Consider the following 18,962-nt stretch of genomic DNA (forward strand, 5'->3'; position numbering starts at 1 on the left):
ACTCCAGGGAGGCACAGTGCAGGGAGGAGAACTTCGTTCCTCTCCAAGCACATTTTAGTTGATCTCAGTGGGGGCAGAGATCAGCTGCAGCAGGGGAGATCTGATCGTGAATCTCCCTGACATACATGCTCTGCTGCTCTCAGCATGGGAAAGGGGGGCATATACCCATGGGGGTGGAATGGAGAGTAACATACAGGACGGAAAATATAACTAGTGGGGGAAGGGGGCTAAGATAGGTATTTAAATTATCCTGGAGGGGCTGTGGGGGCTACTATTATTAGAATTTGAGAAAAGTGGGTGGTCTACTGCTGCCAATGGAGGGTGGGAATGTATTATATAATTGGGGCCTATTGATGCGGGTGGTAAGTTTAGAAAGTATTTTTTATTAAAAATAGTTTCTAAACTTTACTCAGTAATAAAAAAACAACAATTTCTGAGCGGTTTTGTGGGGAAAAATAGTCAGTTAAGTAGTTAAATAAGATACATCATGTGTGTGGAAATTATCATGGTGTAACACCACTTTTCAAAATACAGTAGGTTAGGTACTGTATCTAGCCAAAATGATGGGCCTAAAATGTTTGCTTTGTATAAAAGTTCACAACTCTCATTCAGGAAGATTCAAAGTTTCCTGGACATCCTTGAGCTGACACACAGGGTCTAATTCGCAGGTGTACGTGAACCTGATGCTTATGTCATCTCTGATGCTTTTAGATCTATGCATGTGTAGAAGCTGCACGACACAGAGGTGTAGCTAGGTGCCATGGTGCATGGAGCAAAAGTATGTTTCAGCGCCCCCTCCCCTGTACTGAACTAGGTGCATGTTACATTTGATAAGAAAAAAATATTTTAAATACTAAATTGGTGACAGTGCCGGTTCTAGACCTTGTGGAGCTCAGGGTAAAAGTTTTCTTTGGATGCTCCCATGCTTAAAATAGGGAAACTGCGCAACAAAGGTGTGTAACAAACATATAGGGGCATGGCTTCATGAGGGAGAGGTGTGGCCACAGAATGGTAAAAATTCACATTACACCGCACATGTATTGTCTGTTATTCAAATTACACCGCACATGTATTGTCTGTTATTCACATTACACCACACAGTAGTACCCCTTACACACATTACACCACACAGTAGTGTCTGTTATTCACATCACACCACACAGTAGTGTCTGTTATTCACATCACACCACACAGTATTGTCTGTTATTGACATTACACCGCACAGTAGTACCCTTACACACATTACACCACACAGTAGTGTCTGTTATTCACATCACACCACACAGTATTGTGTTATTCACATTACACCGCACAGTAGTACCCCTTACACACATTACACCACACAGTAGTGTCTGTTATTCACATCACACCACACAGTATTGTCTGTTATTCACATTACACCGCAATGCGCACGCGCGACGTATGGGTACAAAGTCCTTTGTGGTTTTGCACAGGTTCTAGCGAAGCTTTCAGTCGCACGGCCGAATGCAGGAAGATTGACATGGGCGTTTCTGGGTGTCAAACGACCGTTTTCAGGGAGTGCTTAGAAAAAACGCAGGCGTGCCAGGGAAAACGCAGGCGTAACTGGACAAACACTGGGCGGGTGTGTGACATCAAAAGCCGTCCCTCCAACGTTAGAATCATCGTACACAAAGAGTAAGTTCAGGGCTGGTCTTGTTTTGCACAAAATGTTTTTGCAGGCGCTCTGCTGCACAGGTGTTCGCACTTCTCCAAAGCGAAAATACACTCCCCAGTGGGCGGCGGCAATGCGTTTGCACGGCTGCAAAAAACTGCTAGTGAGCGAACAACTCGGAATGACCCCCCCATTGCTGTATACATATGCACAGATTATTGTTACATGTGTATAGTATAGCGCTGTGTGAGTAATTAGCATCTTCTTAATAAATGTAGATACATTGTACTGGAGTGCAGCTCAACCAATTTACTTTCTAGCAGTAAGCAACACTTGCTAATATATGGTTGTGGACAAACAATATTATTGTAGCAGCAGGGGCACATTGGGGGTAATTCCAAGTTGATCGCAGCAGGAATTTTTTTAGCAGTTGGGCGAAACCATGTGCACTGCAGGGGAGGCAGATTTAACATGTGCAGAGAGAGTTAGATTTGGGTGTGGTGTGTTCAATCTGCAATCTAATTTGCAGTGTAAAAATAAAGCAGCCAGTATTTACCCTGCACAGAAACAAAATAACCCACCCAAATCTAACTCTTTCTGCACATGTTATATCTGTCCCCCCTGCAGTGCACATAGTTTTGCCCAACTGCTAACAAAATTCCTACTGCGATCAACTTGGAATTACCCCCATTGTGCAGTAGTGCAATCCATTTAATTGATCTCACATATATTTATGCTTGGGACAACATACAAATATTGTTGAACGGAATAACAAAAATAGGAATTTAATACCTACCGGTAATTACCTTTCTCTTAGTTCGTAGTGGATACTGGGGTCTTGTACTTTAGTACTGTGGGGTGTAGATCGGATCCACTGGAGCCTGGCACTTTAAAACTTTTAGTGTGTGTATGTGTATGCTGGCTCCTCCCCTCTATGCCCCTCCAACCAGAATCAGTCTTGGAAAACTGTGCCCGAGGAGACGGACATAATATGAGAGAAGAACAATACAACAGCGGTGTGGCAACAAGCCAACACACAACCTAACCTGGATAGCACGGCTATCCCAACCACATAATGGGACCGCAACGTTGGTCCAACCAAATACTTACACAGGTAAGCAGGAACGAAGCACTGAGGCGGGCACCCAATATCCACTACGGACTTGGAGAAAAGGAATTACCGGTAGGTATTAAATTCCTATTTCCTCTTACATCCTAGTGGATACTGAGGTCTTGTACTTTAGTACCATGGGGAAGTCCCAAAGCTTCCAAACGGGTGGGAGAGTACTGAGACCCCTGTAAAACCGCCTGACCAAACTGAAGGTCAGGGTATCGAACCTATAGAATTTAACAAACGTGTTCGAACAAGACCAAGTTGCAGTTCGGCACAATTGTAGGGCCAATACACCCTGGGCAGCTGCCCAGGAAGACCCCGCCAACCTCGTCAAATGGGCCTGAACAGACTTCGGTAAGGGCAGAGCCACTGAAGTATAGGCCTGTTGAATGGTCAACCTGAGCCAACGAACATTAGATTGCTTGGAAGCCAGCCTATCAATCTTGGAAGCATCATAAAGGACAAACAGCAAGTCAGATTTCCGATGACGGCCCGTCCTTTTGATATAAATCTTAAAAGCCCTGACCACATCCAAGGACTCAGGACCAACGTAAGCATCAGACAACACTGGAACCACAATAGGCTGATTCACATGAAAACCACTTAAGGCAAAAACTGAGGACGGGTCCTAAGTTCCGCCCTATCCTCATGAAAACCAAATAAGGGCTCTTACAGGATAAGGACCCTAATTCAGAGACACGCCTGGCAGACACCAATGCCAATAAAATCACAGTCTTCCAGGTGAGAAATTTAAACTCCACCCTCTTTAAGGGTTCAAACCAATCCGATTGCAGAAAGGATAGAACCACATTGAGGTCCCACAGAACCGTGGGAGGTACAGAGGGCGGTTGCATATGAAGAACTCCTTTTAGGAAAGTCTGTACTTCCGGCAACATGGCAAGCTGTTTCTGGAAGAAAAAAAGAAAGCGCTGAGATCTGGACTTGGATGGAGCCTATACGTAGGCCCATATCCACTCCCACTTGCCGGAAAAGTAAAAAACGACCAATCCTAAACTCCACAGGAGAAACCTTTCTACTTTCACACCAGGAAATATACTTTTTCCAGATATGATGATAATGTAACCATCTTCCTGGCCTGGACCACGGTGGAAATAACCCGAGAGGGAAGACCCTTTCTTGCTAGAATCCAGAATCATTCCCACGAACTGAATTGTTGGGTCGGATCCAGGTGAGATTTCTGAAAATTTAGGATCCACCCATGCTCCGTAAGTAGGCGAGTAGTCAGATCGATGCTGTGCAGTAGACGCTCCCTGGACACAGCCTTTATTAGGAGATCATCCAAATAGAGATGTTCACTCCCATCATGCGCAGTTGCAACATCATTTCAGCCATGACCTTGATGAAGACCCTCAGAGCTGTGGAAAATCCAAAGGGTAGGGCCTGAAACTGGAAATGGTCGTCCAGCATGGCGAACCTGAGGTAAGCCTGATGAGGGGGCCACGTGGGAATGTGTAGGTAAGCATCCTTGACATCCAGAGACACCAGTAACTCCCCCTCCTCCAGAACGGACACCACCGACCGCAGGGACTCCATCTTGAATTTGAACACCCGCAGATATGAGTTTGGAGACTTCAGGTTCAAGATGGGGCGCACCGAACCGTCTGGTTTGGGAACGTCAAGGAGACTGGAGTAAAAACCCCTGTAACAGAGGAGGTACAGGAACTACCACCCCTGTCTGCAAAAGTTTTTGAATAGCCTCTTGCAAGGTAACTGTTGCTGTGGGTAAAGCTGGTAAGCCCGACTTGAAAAACCTTTGAGGAGGTAGTGCTTGAAATTCCAGTCGGTATCCTTGGGAAAAGAGGTCCCTCACCCAAGGATCCCGGCAGTGTTGAAGGCGAGCCCCTTACTGTTGGGGCCAACCGTCATGTGGAAAGATTAGCGGCATGGAATCCGGTGGTCTGGTCCAGGGAGACAGCAGCTGCAGGTTTACGGGACTTACCACGAGATCCGCTTGTAGTGGTGGAGACCCCTTGACCCCTGCCACTGAACCTTGCCACACAAAAGGACTGCAAGGAGGGTCCAGTGTAAAAACGTCTAGCAGGTGGCGCAGCCGAGAGCAGATAGGTAGAATTACCTGCCGTTGTTTGGGAGATCCATTTATTTAATTTGTCTCTAAACAAGGCATCACCTGTAAAGGGAAGATTTTCCACACCCTTTTTGGAATCAGCGTTAGCCGACCACTGACTTAACCACAGATTCTGCGCGCCAAAACTATTGAAATTGCTATACTGGTGCAGAGAATCATCCCATTTCCCTTTTCCCATTTATGAGTCAACTTGCTATGTTCCCAATATGGTTCTGTTATTATAATAAATGTGCCATACTTTATGCTTCTGAAAAGTTTAAGCTTATTGCTGAATTGTCATGGTGTTTGGGGAATTAGAACATCTTTTACACCTCTGGTTTCCCCTGCCTTGCACCTTAACAGGGAGCCTGCCCTAGCACAAATTGCTAGGTGATTGCTAGTGTTCCTGTGAATCTGTTGCGGCACACCTCACTGCTAAATTGACTGCCATTGTACCGATTCCACCTTGAATATCTGATAATCTGCTTTTGTCTTGTTCCTCCCTCTCATTGCTCTGCGGATTAGCCACTTTCAGCTTTGCACGATGCGTACGCATTGCGGCAAAGCTGGCATGACTAGTGTGACTACAACTAGAACACTCGCGTTCGTATGCATGCGCATGTCCAGAAGAATTAATAGAGTGATTGCTGGCCCGAAAATAGTCGCAGGATGGCGCATAATGCAGGAAGCCGCAATGCGCAAAGATGAACATGGCTACATCTGTACCTGTGTATCACTTCTTTCTTGATTCAGACTAACTCTGCTGTTTGCTCGTCAACACCTCTGCACATTCAGTTCCGTTATTGCTACTGCTCAGTATGTGTTCCTGCCGCCTGCTACTTGTGCACCTAACTCGGCTCCGTTCCTGACTACACTCATTGACTGGTGAACCATGAGTGTTAAAGGATCACAATTCTGCCTGTTGTTGTGTGTTTCTACAGTATAATGTATCAGACACTTGGAACAAACTTGACTCTGCTATTTGTGTTTGCCCTTGTCTGCCAAACACTTTGCCCATTGTTGGGATAATCCTGGACTATTTATTCTACATCAAACTTTGTAATATATTTATCTCTCTCAAATAAACCATTGACTGTTATTCACATTGGTTACTTTCCAGTCTGCTATAATTGTCATAACAATCTGTTGCGCAATACCAGCTGCCATATCAGTTTTGGCCTCTTAAACATAGTCTAGGTTTGGATTTATAATACACATGACAATATGACAATATGTGCTTTCGGGTGCCAACTTTCCCCAGCAAGGTCAGGGTGACAGCAGTATGTGTAAGCTACAAAAGATGTATAATCCACAGTAAGTGAGGAGACCATAATTACTTCCTTCTATTATGGGCCAATATTTTGACCTGTTCTTGTTCGACCACTCCTGAATTCTGTTCAGGTATTATGCAGAGTAATAATGTAGAACAGGGCCTGCTTGATGTTTGCATATAATTAGTATGTCCATTTTATACTGATTTCTACTTCCCCATATAAGGGGGCTCTTCAGAGATGGACGCAGATCTTGCTTCCCGCAGCAAGATCTGCGCCGATCTACTCACATGCTGGGGGCCGCGCAGCACAGGGAAAGGCCGCAGAGCATGTGTGTGGTGCCGCCCCGCGATGCTTTTTGCAATTTAATTGTGAATGCATCGATTTCAGGTTGAGCCCGGCAGGCAGGCAGTCCGGCGCCATTTTTTCTGCATGTAACGTCATGCAGCCGCCCTGAAATGCTCCCGGCATGCCCCCCATTTTGCCCGCTGCCCCCTTGATGGCCACCACTGTCAATCACCTTGCGACTGCATCTTTCCAGGATACGGCTGCATAGTGAAGGGTCACGCATTATAGACGCAGCACCCCTGGATGCGACCGCAGTGTGCAAATGCATGGCTGTGTCCAGGTCTGAATAGAACCCAAAGTTCCTTAAAGATTTGTATAACAATTTGCAGGAATATGGGGCTAAAAATAATCATGCAACCTACAAATTAAATGGGGAGAATTAGAAAGAGTTTTTTGGAGGTGCTCATTGATAGTAAACTTACAGTCAGTACTCAATGTCAAACTGCAGCAACAAAGGCAAATAATGTACTAGCATGCATAAAACGGGGAACTGAGACAAGGGATGAGAGTGTAATCCTGCCATTATATAAATCATTGGTATGGCCGCATCATGAATATTGTGTACAATTCTGGGCACCTCACTATAAAAAAAGATATCTCAGAGCTTGAAAGGGTTCAGAGCCGAGCTACAAAATTGATAAAGGGGTTAGAGGCTCTGGATTATGAGGAAAGGCTTACTAGGTTACATATGTTTACACTTGAAAAAAGGCATCTAAAGGCCCATACACACGGTGAGATTCGGGCTATGCCCAATTCTCACTATGCGACAGGGGCTAGGTCAGCATCGCAAGCACATAATGAGTGTGCTTGCAATACTGACTATGGGGGTCATTCTGAGTGGATAGCTCGCTAGCTACTTTTAGCAGCCGTGCAAACGCATTGTCTTCGCCCACCGGGGAGTGTATTTTCGCTTTGCAGAAGTGCAAACGCTTGTGCAGCAGAGACCCTGCAAAATCTTTTTGTGCAAAACAAGACCAGCCCTGTAGTTACTCTTTTCCCGACACGCCTGCATTTTTCTAAGCACTCCCTGAAAACGGTCGGTTGCCATCCAGAAACGACCACTTCATGTCAATCTTCCTGCGTTCGGCCATGCGACTGAAAGCTTCGCTAGAACCTGTGCAAAACCACAAAGGACTTTGTACCCGTACGTCACGCGTGCGCATTGCGGTGCATACGCACGCACAGATTAGCCGTTATTTTCACTGATCGCTGCACTGCGAACAACGGCAGCTAGCGATCAACTCGGAATGACCCACTATGTGCGATTTTGGCTAAGTGTCAATTTTAACTATTTCTTCTATAGAGATAGTCAAAATTGACTTGCCTGCACAGTCTATCTATGCTTGCGATGCCGACCGTGCGGGACAGCGCATCAGCATCGAATCGGGATCACAAGGTGACTTTCACCTTGCTATCTGGACTAACTTTCTAAATATCTCCCCGTGTGTACACACCATAAGAGAGATTTCTACACACGTGGACACCCTCTGAGGTTAGAGGAATGGAAATTTCCTACCCAACGAAGGAGGGGTTCTTCACAGTAAGGGCAGTAAGGATTTGGATTTCCCTACCAGAGAAGGTAGTAATGGCGGACTCATCAATAAATTTAAAAACGGGTTAGACAAGTTAGTAACAGAGAAAGATATTCAAGGTTATAGCATCTAAAATGAATGTATTTTAGAAAAACTATACATTCTAGTTGTCATTATGGATACATTTATGGTTATATAGAGAATTGTATAGGATCAAAAGGTTGTTCTCGATGGATAACTTGTCTTTTTTCAACCTCATTAACTATGTTACTATATGGTGTCAAAGTCGAAAATATTATACCCACATGCATCACGTGCAAACACCACACAGAGTGGCCTCCGTGCGTGTGCTTGTTCTGCCACGCGTGCGCATACCCGCACGCTGCGTACATTGGCTCACGAAGTCCTGCGTATTAGCGCGTGGTATGAGTAAATACGGTAGCATACGCATTCGCACGGAAAAGCCACAAAGACATATCTTATATTTAATCCACATAGTGCACAATGTACACATAGCCTACACGCACCACACCAGCGAGTTACATTTGCTTCAGAGGTATAACAATAGAGGGATTCAACTTTACAGGATATGAGGGGACAGAATTAGGTTAGGAGGTGGTGTTTGGTATCCAGTTGTACAGTATTTCAAGGGCAATACTCCAATGGTAGTTTGCAGAAAGTAGCACGCTCCTGCGCATAGATATGCACAGGAATACAATATTAATATCACACTGTATTTACTGTACTCCTGATATTCGGCGGGAACCCAGTGGAGGACACCTGATAGTGCACCTGGACCAGGCATCGCCCACCTATTCAAACCGACCTATGACCCTGTTAGGGGTTTTAAAGTGTATTCTACTCTGTGCTTACAGCGTGCCGGCGTGCTTACGCAACGTGTACGCATTCATAGAGGTTTATCATACACACGCTTAGCGGTCGCAGCGGCCTGAAATTTGTGTATTAAGGTATTGCTTTTTCCTGAAAGTTAAACGAACTTAACAGTGGATAGCCAGTGTTTGTTAAAGATACATAATATTTGTCAGATTATTCATTTCTGTAATGTTTGCCATGCCAAACCAAGAGACCTTCAAATGTTGCCACTCTTCAAATTTTGTATACTATGTAAGGGAAATGAACTAAGCTCCCAATTCCATTCGAGAATGCATTTTTGGCCGAAAATGCAGCTCTGTAATATACTAAATGCTAAACACAGCAGTGTTGGGCCAATTTGTATTCAATTTCAGGGCAGACCACACAAATACCAATCAATACACCATCAACTAAACACAGTTGTTTTTTCACATACACCTCATAGAACATGGGAATTTTTCAATAATTTGTGTTCTCAATCACTGCCGACATTACACAAACCCTGCCGCAAAACGATGGAATTCGTACAGAAATTGAACTTTCAAATAGACCTGCTTTTGGCTGGCGTGTCTGGAGAATCATGCACAAATCAGTGAGATCCATGAATGCTTCTCTGTGTAAATGTGTCTGAAACAGTTAAAAAAACAGAAAATGTAAGCAAGTGAGATATTAACATCTGGTTGTTTCTTCGATATACGTGGACGTGGTTAAAAATACTAATGACATTTCCAGCAATGTGACATGTTGTCATCATTTATTTAACTAAATACACATCACATTTCTGCAGAAGCAAGAGCATGACGTAAGCTCTTTTATACTGCTAATGGAACAAAACTATTAAAGTGGCACCAATACTAGATACCACTCATTGAGGGTCATTCAGACCCAGCCACTGATACAGCCCGATGGCGGCAAACTGTGCATGCGCAGCAGCTGCATTCGTGGACATACACATTGCGGTCGCATCCCAGATGAATGTGACCGAAATGTGATTGACCGCAGCAGGCATTTCAGGTGCGGCACTACAGTGTTTAGGGGCGAACGAGGGTGGGCCGGAACCATTTTTGGGGTGGCTGCGTGACGTCACACGCAGCCACTCTGATTTAAAAAATGGGCACTGATCGCCTGACAGCGCAGCCTGGGGTCAACCTTAGATCACATGCATTCGCAATTAGATTATGGATGCATCGGAAGGCGGCCTCACACATGCTGGGAGGCCTTGCCCTGTGCAGAGATGAACGCAGATCTGGCTGTATATGCAGCGATCTGCGTTCATCTCTGAATAACCACCACTGTCTTTTACTGCTGGGCCATTATTAGGAGACATACTAATGCCAAGGCTCATGCATGATCTCGTAGGGCCAAACCCTGCATTTAAGGGTGATCTCACCAGGAATGAATGCTGCAGTTATTATCTCATATTCAGAGCACACTGGTTTACTACTCAGTGCATTGTTAGGCTGTCATTGGAGAGGGTGTGGGATTTTCCATGCTGTTCGTGATAAGTATCAGACTTATATAGGTATTAAACACAATATACTACAAAAACAGGAAGTAAAATGACACTGCACAATCTCTACAATATAAGCCTTATTCACCGAAAACATTCTGCCAATGTAAAAGAAATAATAATGGATGTGCATCAATGTAGACGCTTTCAGCTATTCTGGACAGTACTTTATCACAAACGACTGAATGCCACTGGTATCTTCATAGATATCATCATCTAGGCCGTATCCTTTTTCAGATACTGTAGGAAGGAGGTAGCAGCACTTCCCCGCTTCACGTGGCACCACCAGTAAATAAGGAGACTTCATTCTTTGTCAAAATAAGTGTCTGATACAGATGAATGAAAGTCGTCCATAACTGCTCCAGAATTGCGTGTATGGAACTAAGGGGGTTACTCAGTAGCAGACACTACTGAGATGCGATCGCATGATTGCCCCATCGGTGTGCACGCACAGGACCCGCTCTGCGGCTGCATCTCCGTTATGCAAACGCGTCTGCCTGAATGACAGAGGTGTTTGCGGAGCGGTCCAGGGCAGCATTGCGGGGAAAATGGGGGCGGGGTGGTACCATTTTCGGGGTGGCTGCAGAGACAGGGGGGCTTTACTTATTCAGCAATTCAACTGCTAATTCAATAGCGATCGCATCGCTGGCCACCATTAGCATGCTGGGCGGCCTTGTACTGTGCTGGGGGGGCACCCAGCATGCAATCTCAAGCAGATGCAGTTTTGCAGCTGAAGCTGAATAAGGCCCTAAATGCGTACATACAAATGGGTATTTATTGAAGGGTGGAATGATATTCGTATGCCATCCTCAAGGGCTTATTCTGTGGGCTCTATTCTGCAGCTGATAGTCTCTTAACAAACTGCAGAGTAGACACTGTAAGAGCCGCTTGTTAATAAAATTTGGTCTATACGTGTTTATAACATAGGTGCCCAAAAATGGACAGCACTGATTTAAGCAAAGTAATGTGTCATACAAATGACAACCAACTCGCAATGACTAGAACACAGTTAATAGATGTTCTTATTGCTAGAACTTATGTTCCTCTTTCAGGATTCATGCCATCAAATTGATTGAATGCTTGGAGCTAAATGCGTATATACAAATGCATATATTCGTATGCAAGTGGATTGTCCCAATCCAGCACTTGGTTTGATACTCATCATCATCATCATCATCATCAGTGCACCCTTGCACCAGCCCTACACTAGGTACAAAAGATACATCTAAAAACACACATATTTATGCTTGCCAACAACTCGATATGCCCGCAATTACAAATTTACTAAGATTCATCTTTGTTTGAGATTGCATTCTCGTGCGAGTTTAGCCTGTATTTGAAACTCAGAGATTTACTAAAGCCAAACACTGGAGTATAAACATGATTCTATCTGGAAAACACGGGCAAAAAACGCAAATAGAAGCCAATACACCATCAAACCAATTCTCAAGTACTTTTCATAGACAAGAACACAACACACGGATTTAAGAAGAATCATGTTTTCTACACATGGATCAAACTTGGACCAAAATGGAATAATCAAACAGACCTGCCCATGACCAGTGTGCCATGCAGTAACATGCACAGATCAGTGTGATGGCTGGGGAGCATTAATAAGACCTGGACACTACTAGACAAGGGGACCGATCAGCACCAAGGACAATGTGAGTATCGTGTGTGTGTGTGTGTGTGTGTGTGTGTGTGTGTGTGTGTGTGTGTGTGTGTGTGTGTGTGTGTGTGTGCAATAAAGGACTACATTATTCGGTGTGGGTCTTGTGGTAAGTTCAGTCTTTCCCTTCACAGAAGCACTACAGGTGCCAATGGGCCCTTACTGCCCGTGCAAGTGCTAGCATGTGAGGTAGGCTTGCTGGGACCTGTAGTCCCACTGTAACGGACAATATTTAAGTCTAATTTTACACTTTCAACCCCTGTACCCAACAGCACCAGGAGTTCATGGGATAACCCCGGTGTTTTCAGGCCTGGGGTAAACTCTGGAGGGTGGACCCATTTATTGGGGGGTCCCTACTTCCCAAGGAATCCCTGGTCTGGGCTAACTAATTGGGAGAGGATAATATCTTGTCCAGGGGCCCCCGTAAACACATTCTATTGTCTTTCTTTTATTTACTACCATTTATAAGCTAAACGAGTGCCAATGAAAGAGTCAAGTGTATAAAAGTGCTGGTATTTTTTTCGTAAAAATAAAAAAAGCAAAGCAAAATGTGTATTTTTTTTTTAATTATACAAAATGGATCATAATATAGCATATACATTTTGAGCAATCTGACGCCTAATAATGGCCCTCATTCCGAGTTGTTTGCTCGCTAGCTGCTTTTAGCAGCATTGCACACGCTAAGCCGCCGCCCTCCGGGAGTGTATCTTAGCATAGCAGAATTGCGAACGAAAGATTAGCAGAATTGCGAATAGAAATTTCTTAGCAGTTTCCGAGTAGCTCCAGACTTACTCAGCCACTGCGATCAGTTCAGTCAGTTTCGTTCCTGGCTTGACGTCACAAACACACCCAGCGTTCGCCCAGACACTCCCCCGTTTCTTCAGACACTCCCGCGTTTTTCCCAGAAACGCCAGCGTTTTTTCGCACACGCCCAGAAAACGGCCAGTTTCCGCCCAGAAACACCCACTTCCTGTCAATCACAGTACGATCACCAGAACGATGAAAAATCCTCGTTATGACGTGAGTAAAATACCTAACTTTTGTGTAAAATAACTAAGCGCATGCGCTCTGCGAACCTTGCGCATGCGCAGTAAGCGACTAATCGCAATATAGCGAAAACCGACAACGAGCGAACAACTCGGAATGACCCCCAATATGTCTGCAGGTTCTAGATAAAAACAAAAAAAAGTAAAGAAAGAAATTGCCATCTAGTGGTGATCATACAAACTGCAGATGTGACCTGCTTTAAATATACAGTGGTTTAAGAACAGTGTAAATGTTTGAAGAGCACAGAAACATACATATTAAAGTATGTCTTTTATTTTTTATCTTCAACTAAGAAAATTTTAAAAGCTAATTCCACCGCTACCAAAAATGTAAATTTATGTAAAATTTCATACAGATATGAAATTGTTTAAAGCTAGTATCTTAGAGAGTCTTCCATCAGGTGGAATGCAAAAGCCTGAAGTTTGGCCACCTGCTTAGTAGGGGCTACTCAGATTGGCACGAAAAGTGCCCCCTATCAAAATATTGTTGCGTGCTAATGGGGCCCACATACGGTGCTATTTGTGCTTGGTGCGATTTGAGCCTATACAATGTGTGCTATGCGATTTGGACTAAGTGGGGTGTGCTATTTGAACTACATCTGATTTTGAATACACTACAATGTACTATATGCAATGCAGTACAAAAATACCTGCACATACTGTCTTGAGATATGTACTAGACGGGAGCGACAATACACACGGTGCGATTTGAATTAGACGTGATGCTATTTGAACTAAAAAGATCAAATAGCATGCAAGAATCGCACCGTGTGTGGGCACCATTAGTCTACTTACAGACGTCTTGGTTCCTAGCTCCTATTCCCGCTACTTGTGAATACTTGTTGTAAAACAGTAACAAGAACTGTTTATTGCCTGTGCCAGCTATTTGTGAATACTGCTGCCATGCCCAGGTTGTTATGAGATCTGTTTATTTCTGATAACTCTGTGTATGCATTATAATCACATTGCAACCAAGTCAGCTGCCCTCTCTGCATGAATCTCATCCCAGCCCTAAGAGTATCCAGCGCCGAAACTAGGCTTTTCATCACCCGGGGCAAGGCAGTAATTTGGCGCCCCCCTCACTCTCTACCCCCCAAAAAACCCAAACAAACAAAAAAAACAGCAAAACAAACTACATGCTCCTCTGTGTGTCCACATACGTTGCATTATATCATAATACTTCATCACTGCACTACATTCCCCTATCCACTGCACTACATCACTATACTACATCCCTTACACGCTGAACTACAACACTACACTACATGCCCCGCTGCACTGCACTACATACCCTATATGCTACACTACATCACTACACTACATCCCCTTATATGCTACACCACATCAGTGCACTACATGCCCCTATATACTGCAATACATTGCTACACTACATACCCTATATGGTACACTACATCACTACACTACATCCCCCTGGAAGCTACACCAAATCCCCCCATCTGGGAGGCAAAGCGGAGGTTGATACAGTTAACTGGGAGCACAGTGCGCTTCTATAGCTTGTACAGTGCACTGCACACTAGTCGCAGCACTGTATGGCAAAGAAGAGAGTTTAAGACAGTAGCCGACATAGGAGAGATCCCAGGTACCGGAGCTCACCCACACAGCGTCGGAGCCAGCTGCGGGCAGACAGGTGGGTCAGAGACATTGCCCCGGGAGCTGTCTGCTGTCTCACTGGAGCAGCACAGCACTGCCGGTTAAAAAAAACAACCCTGCTCCTCTGTAACTCCTTTGCGTCCCCTCAAATCCTGCACCCGGGGCGCATGCCCCCTTAGCCCCCCTCTAGTTACGGCCCTGGAGTATCACTAATCTACATTGCAGCAATCAAGATTAGCTTCTCATAGCTGCAAGTTTCACAAAGAACACAAGGCATAAACAGAAGAGAATGAAGACAGCAAGGAGCAAGTTTTATCATATAAATACACTGTAGCTATGAACAGGGATTTAGACTCTAATAAAATGTTTCTGACAAAACTATTTTAAATGTGTTTTAGTAACAGCTTTCACTTTTCAGATCCATCTGTCTGCTGCTACACAGCCAAAAAAACAGACCCTATTCACCTGTATGGTTGAAAGGAACCCCAGCCATATTATATGGTGAAAGCTCCCAAAACTATGAACCAAGGCACACAGATAAATATCAAATATGTATAATGCATGCCATTGCACTATAAATGGTTACAGCTGTGTTTAAGAAGACACTACCCCCAAACAATGCACAAGAAAAGTAATAAACAAAATGGCTACCATATAATGAAATAGTAAACCTAATAGCTCATATGTGATTCAAATGTTGATTCTGTTAACAAGAAGAAAGACTTCTCAAGAGTCAATAATAACATGATAAGAACAAAAAAACAAAACAAAAAAAGCAGCAACGCTGCTGATCTTGACAGAGGAAGATTCACTCCAAAAAGCATTGCTGCAGGTAGGACCCACTCTTTCTATTCCTTGTCAACCATTGAGAGCTGCCGGATACCATTCCTTTTCCTCAGGACTGGAGAGGAATCATGCTTATGATATGCTCTCATCAATGATTCTGGTCTGAGGCTGTGCGACTCTGGGGGTTCTGCACTGTTATTCATACGATAAGCTTCATTACCAAAACGTATATATGTAAGTAGTTTGTATGTATGTTTTATTAAAATTTGAACGATGCTGCAATGTTACTGTTTTTTTTCTGAGTGATATTCTGTATCTTATGGCATTGTTCTGGACCTCTCTACGGGCCTACAAATCTCCATTTAAATGTAAGTCCAGTTCATATTATTTTTAATTACAAGTTTTGGGTCAAAGCATACTGCACTGTTGGTTGCTTTTATATTTTACTTTGGAGATTATATGACCTTCTAGCAGGAGGTGAACCGCTTCTGTGCCCATAAAATCTATTCATATTCCAGAAACACACACACAAAAAACTTTATATGTCCATTTATTTCTACTGGAATGTGAGTACAGCACATTGTATGCCACTACATTGATACCACCATAGATTAGAAGCATTATTACACTGTGTTGATGTTTTTTCCTGTTTTCATGTCACAAGTGACCCTTGAGGAGCCATCATCTTCTGGATAAAATCAACATTTGGATCACATATGAACTATTATATTTAAGATTGTATTATATGGTAGCATTTAGGTTCATTACTCATTTCTTATACACTGAGAAATGCCATTGTCACTTTCTATAATGAGAAACAGGAAACACTGAGCAATAACAGCAAATCATGCCAATACATTCAGTCTACCAGGACTGCAACAATTACCAATTAACTTTCGTTTGTGAACAACTCAGCATAAAGTCATTAAAAAGCAAATTGGGCTGCATCACCTCTAGGGAACACAACATATACACGGTGGAGTCACATTATTATGACCACCTCCTACATTTGATGTCAGCAACGTGTAACCCATGAAGTATGTCACTTGTCATGCGCTGGCTTGGTGGGTATATAAGATGTGGGATAGGCCATCTGCACATATATCACTTGTTGCTGTCATGGGTAAAAGTGGCCATTGATCTGAGTTGGAAAAAAGGGATGGTTATCGGCTTTCGGGCCAAGGGTGGCAGTATTTCTGAAACAGCACAGTCTGTGTACTGTTCACGTGCTGCTGTGGTGAAGGTGTGTCGTGACTGGACAAATGGCACCACTGCGAATAACCAACGTGGAAACTGCAGAGCATCACATGCCATTGATGTGAGAGGTGAATGTCGGCTATGGAGGTGCGTGAGGACCGACCGATACGCTACAGTGGAGCAGCTCACTGTCAAAATGAACCTGAGGCTACCAGACGTGTGTCTAAAACGACAGTTCAGTGAACTCAGCTGCATATGGGTTTCCAAAGTGGTTACTCTGGCTATTAGCTGGTGGTCATAATAATGTGACTTTAACCATGTATCTGGCTTTCATAAGCATGTGTTGCTAAATATGGCCTGCAGCAGTAGTCAGTTTTCTGTAATACTCAGGACTTCACTTTTAATGTCATATACAGTATAACAGGGGAAGTCAATGACACTTTTAAAAAAAGATCAATTTATCAACTGAAAACAGACTATAATGGCAGATAAGCAGTAACCCACAATACTATCCAACTAACTGCTGCCAGCATCTGCTAATCATTCAGGAAGGAAGCAAATTCCTCTAGTATTATGCAGTCCAAACGTTGTCATCAGACTTTAAATAATGATAAGGTAAATTATATTTTAGTAAAGGAACAGTGCAAGATACAAAGAAACATTCTGTAAAATACTGTAACAAGACATACTGCTACATACTGTAAAATATCATTTCTTTGAATGGGTTAAATATGTCAAACAGAACAACCTACAGCCAAATGCCTGTAAACATCATAACAATAAAATACATAAATATTAGCATCTTACCTGAAAGTGCAGAATGATGGTCCATATTAAGCCCAAAGTCAATTTGGGATTCCCATCAGTTATGTCGTCATTTCTTATATTAACTAGTTTTACCTGTAATCAAACATTCATAAGTATCAGCTAACTTATTAATTTAATAATAAGGTATATAATACATACAGGCAGACAGATATTTATCTTCACCAACACTGCACTACAATCATACATATAATGCCGGGTGCACAGTGTGATTCAGGCTATGGCCGATATTGACTATACGATTTCCCTTGAACTGCCTGGAGACATGAATCACCGATATAGTGAATATTTTCCTGCCTGCACAGTCTATTTTTTCGTGTGATACCGATCACACAGTGCGATATGTACTATGGCATCGGCATCACAAGCTGTATACATACGGTGCAATATGTACTATGTTTTGTACCGATATGGATTATATAGTCCATATCGGTAGTTCATATTGGACCGTGTGTAGTCCCCTTAAACACTACAGAATTGCATACAAATCGGGCAATGGGGGTTCAGCACCATTTACCATTCCCATCTCATGAAGTGAAAATATTATGTATCTGTTATCTAAAATGTTAAGCTGTAACTTTCTGAATACTGAGATATCACTTGCCAACTTGGCCACTTTAATATACTTTGCCTTAGTATTTTGTAGAACAGGAGATGCTCAGAGTTAAGCTAGGTATACACTATACTGATCACGCAGCTGATCGGATTAGACGCTCCGATCCCTAGAGCATTTATCTGATCAGTGTGACCCCATGTGACCCCCATACACACTGAGCTAGAAATAGCTCAGTATGTACGTTCTTCTATGGGATTGGGAACTCCTGATCCAACCTTTGCAGGGGCATTTTAAGTCGTCTATCAGCTAGCCACTGCATACACACCTATTAATAACGTCAGGCAATCAATCGATAACTGTTAATCAGCCCAAAGACTGTAAAGGTGTGTACCCAGCAAACAACCTGTCATATAGCTGTTTTCTGAATCCCCCCTTCCCCCACCCAGAACAACATTACAAGGCTTTGTGATCTGCTCTGTATATGTGGATATTCCATGTTTATAGTGAACATCAAAGTTGTCACTTTCCAGTGGGGCTTGCATTTAACAATTTTTTACATTTGTTTCTATTTGCTTTTAAAATACTGGTACATTAAAATGTAACAATTTCTTTTAAAGTAAATGCATAATTTAACTATTTAATGATCAAAAAGAATTCTCCAATCATTACCAAACCACTCTGTATGGTTGGGGGGGGGGGGCGGGGGGTTATTTATTTTTTTGCCATGAATAAAATAACATTTTTGGGGGTCATATGAATGGTAGATGGGGCGGCATAAATCACATAATCACACAGTGGGGAGTGGAGCTTAATGATGCAATTCACTGCAAATCGCATCATCAAGCCCCTGGAATGCCCACTTTGCTGGGAAGTAGGTGGATCCCAGGGGGCTGGTCAACTCTCCA

The 18,962-nt window shown here is 43.3% G+C and overlaps 1 protein-coding gene across 1 annotated transcript in view; it reads right to left on the minus strand.

Annotated features, from left to right (window-relative positions):
• The window catches only part of DST (dystonin), a 1,076,884-nt gene that overhangs the window by 543,291 nt on the left and 514,631 nt on the right, over positions 1 to 18,962 (minus strand). The window contains exon 8 of the mRNA XM_063919308.1: positions 17,484 to 17,576. Coding sequence (XP_063775378.1) covers positions 17,484 to 17,576 — 93 coding nt within the window. The remainder of the gene's footprint in view (positions 1 to 17,483; positions 17,577 to 18,962) is intronic.

The sequence above is a fragment of the Pseudophryne corroboree genome, chromosome 4, assembly GCF_028390025.1.
Source record: "Pseudophryne corroboree isolate aPseCor3 chromosome 4, aPseCor3.hap2, whole genome shotgun sequence".
Lineage (NCBI taxonomy): Eukaryota > Metazoa > Chordata > Amphibia > Anura > Myobatrachidae > Pseudophryne > Pseudophryne corroboree.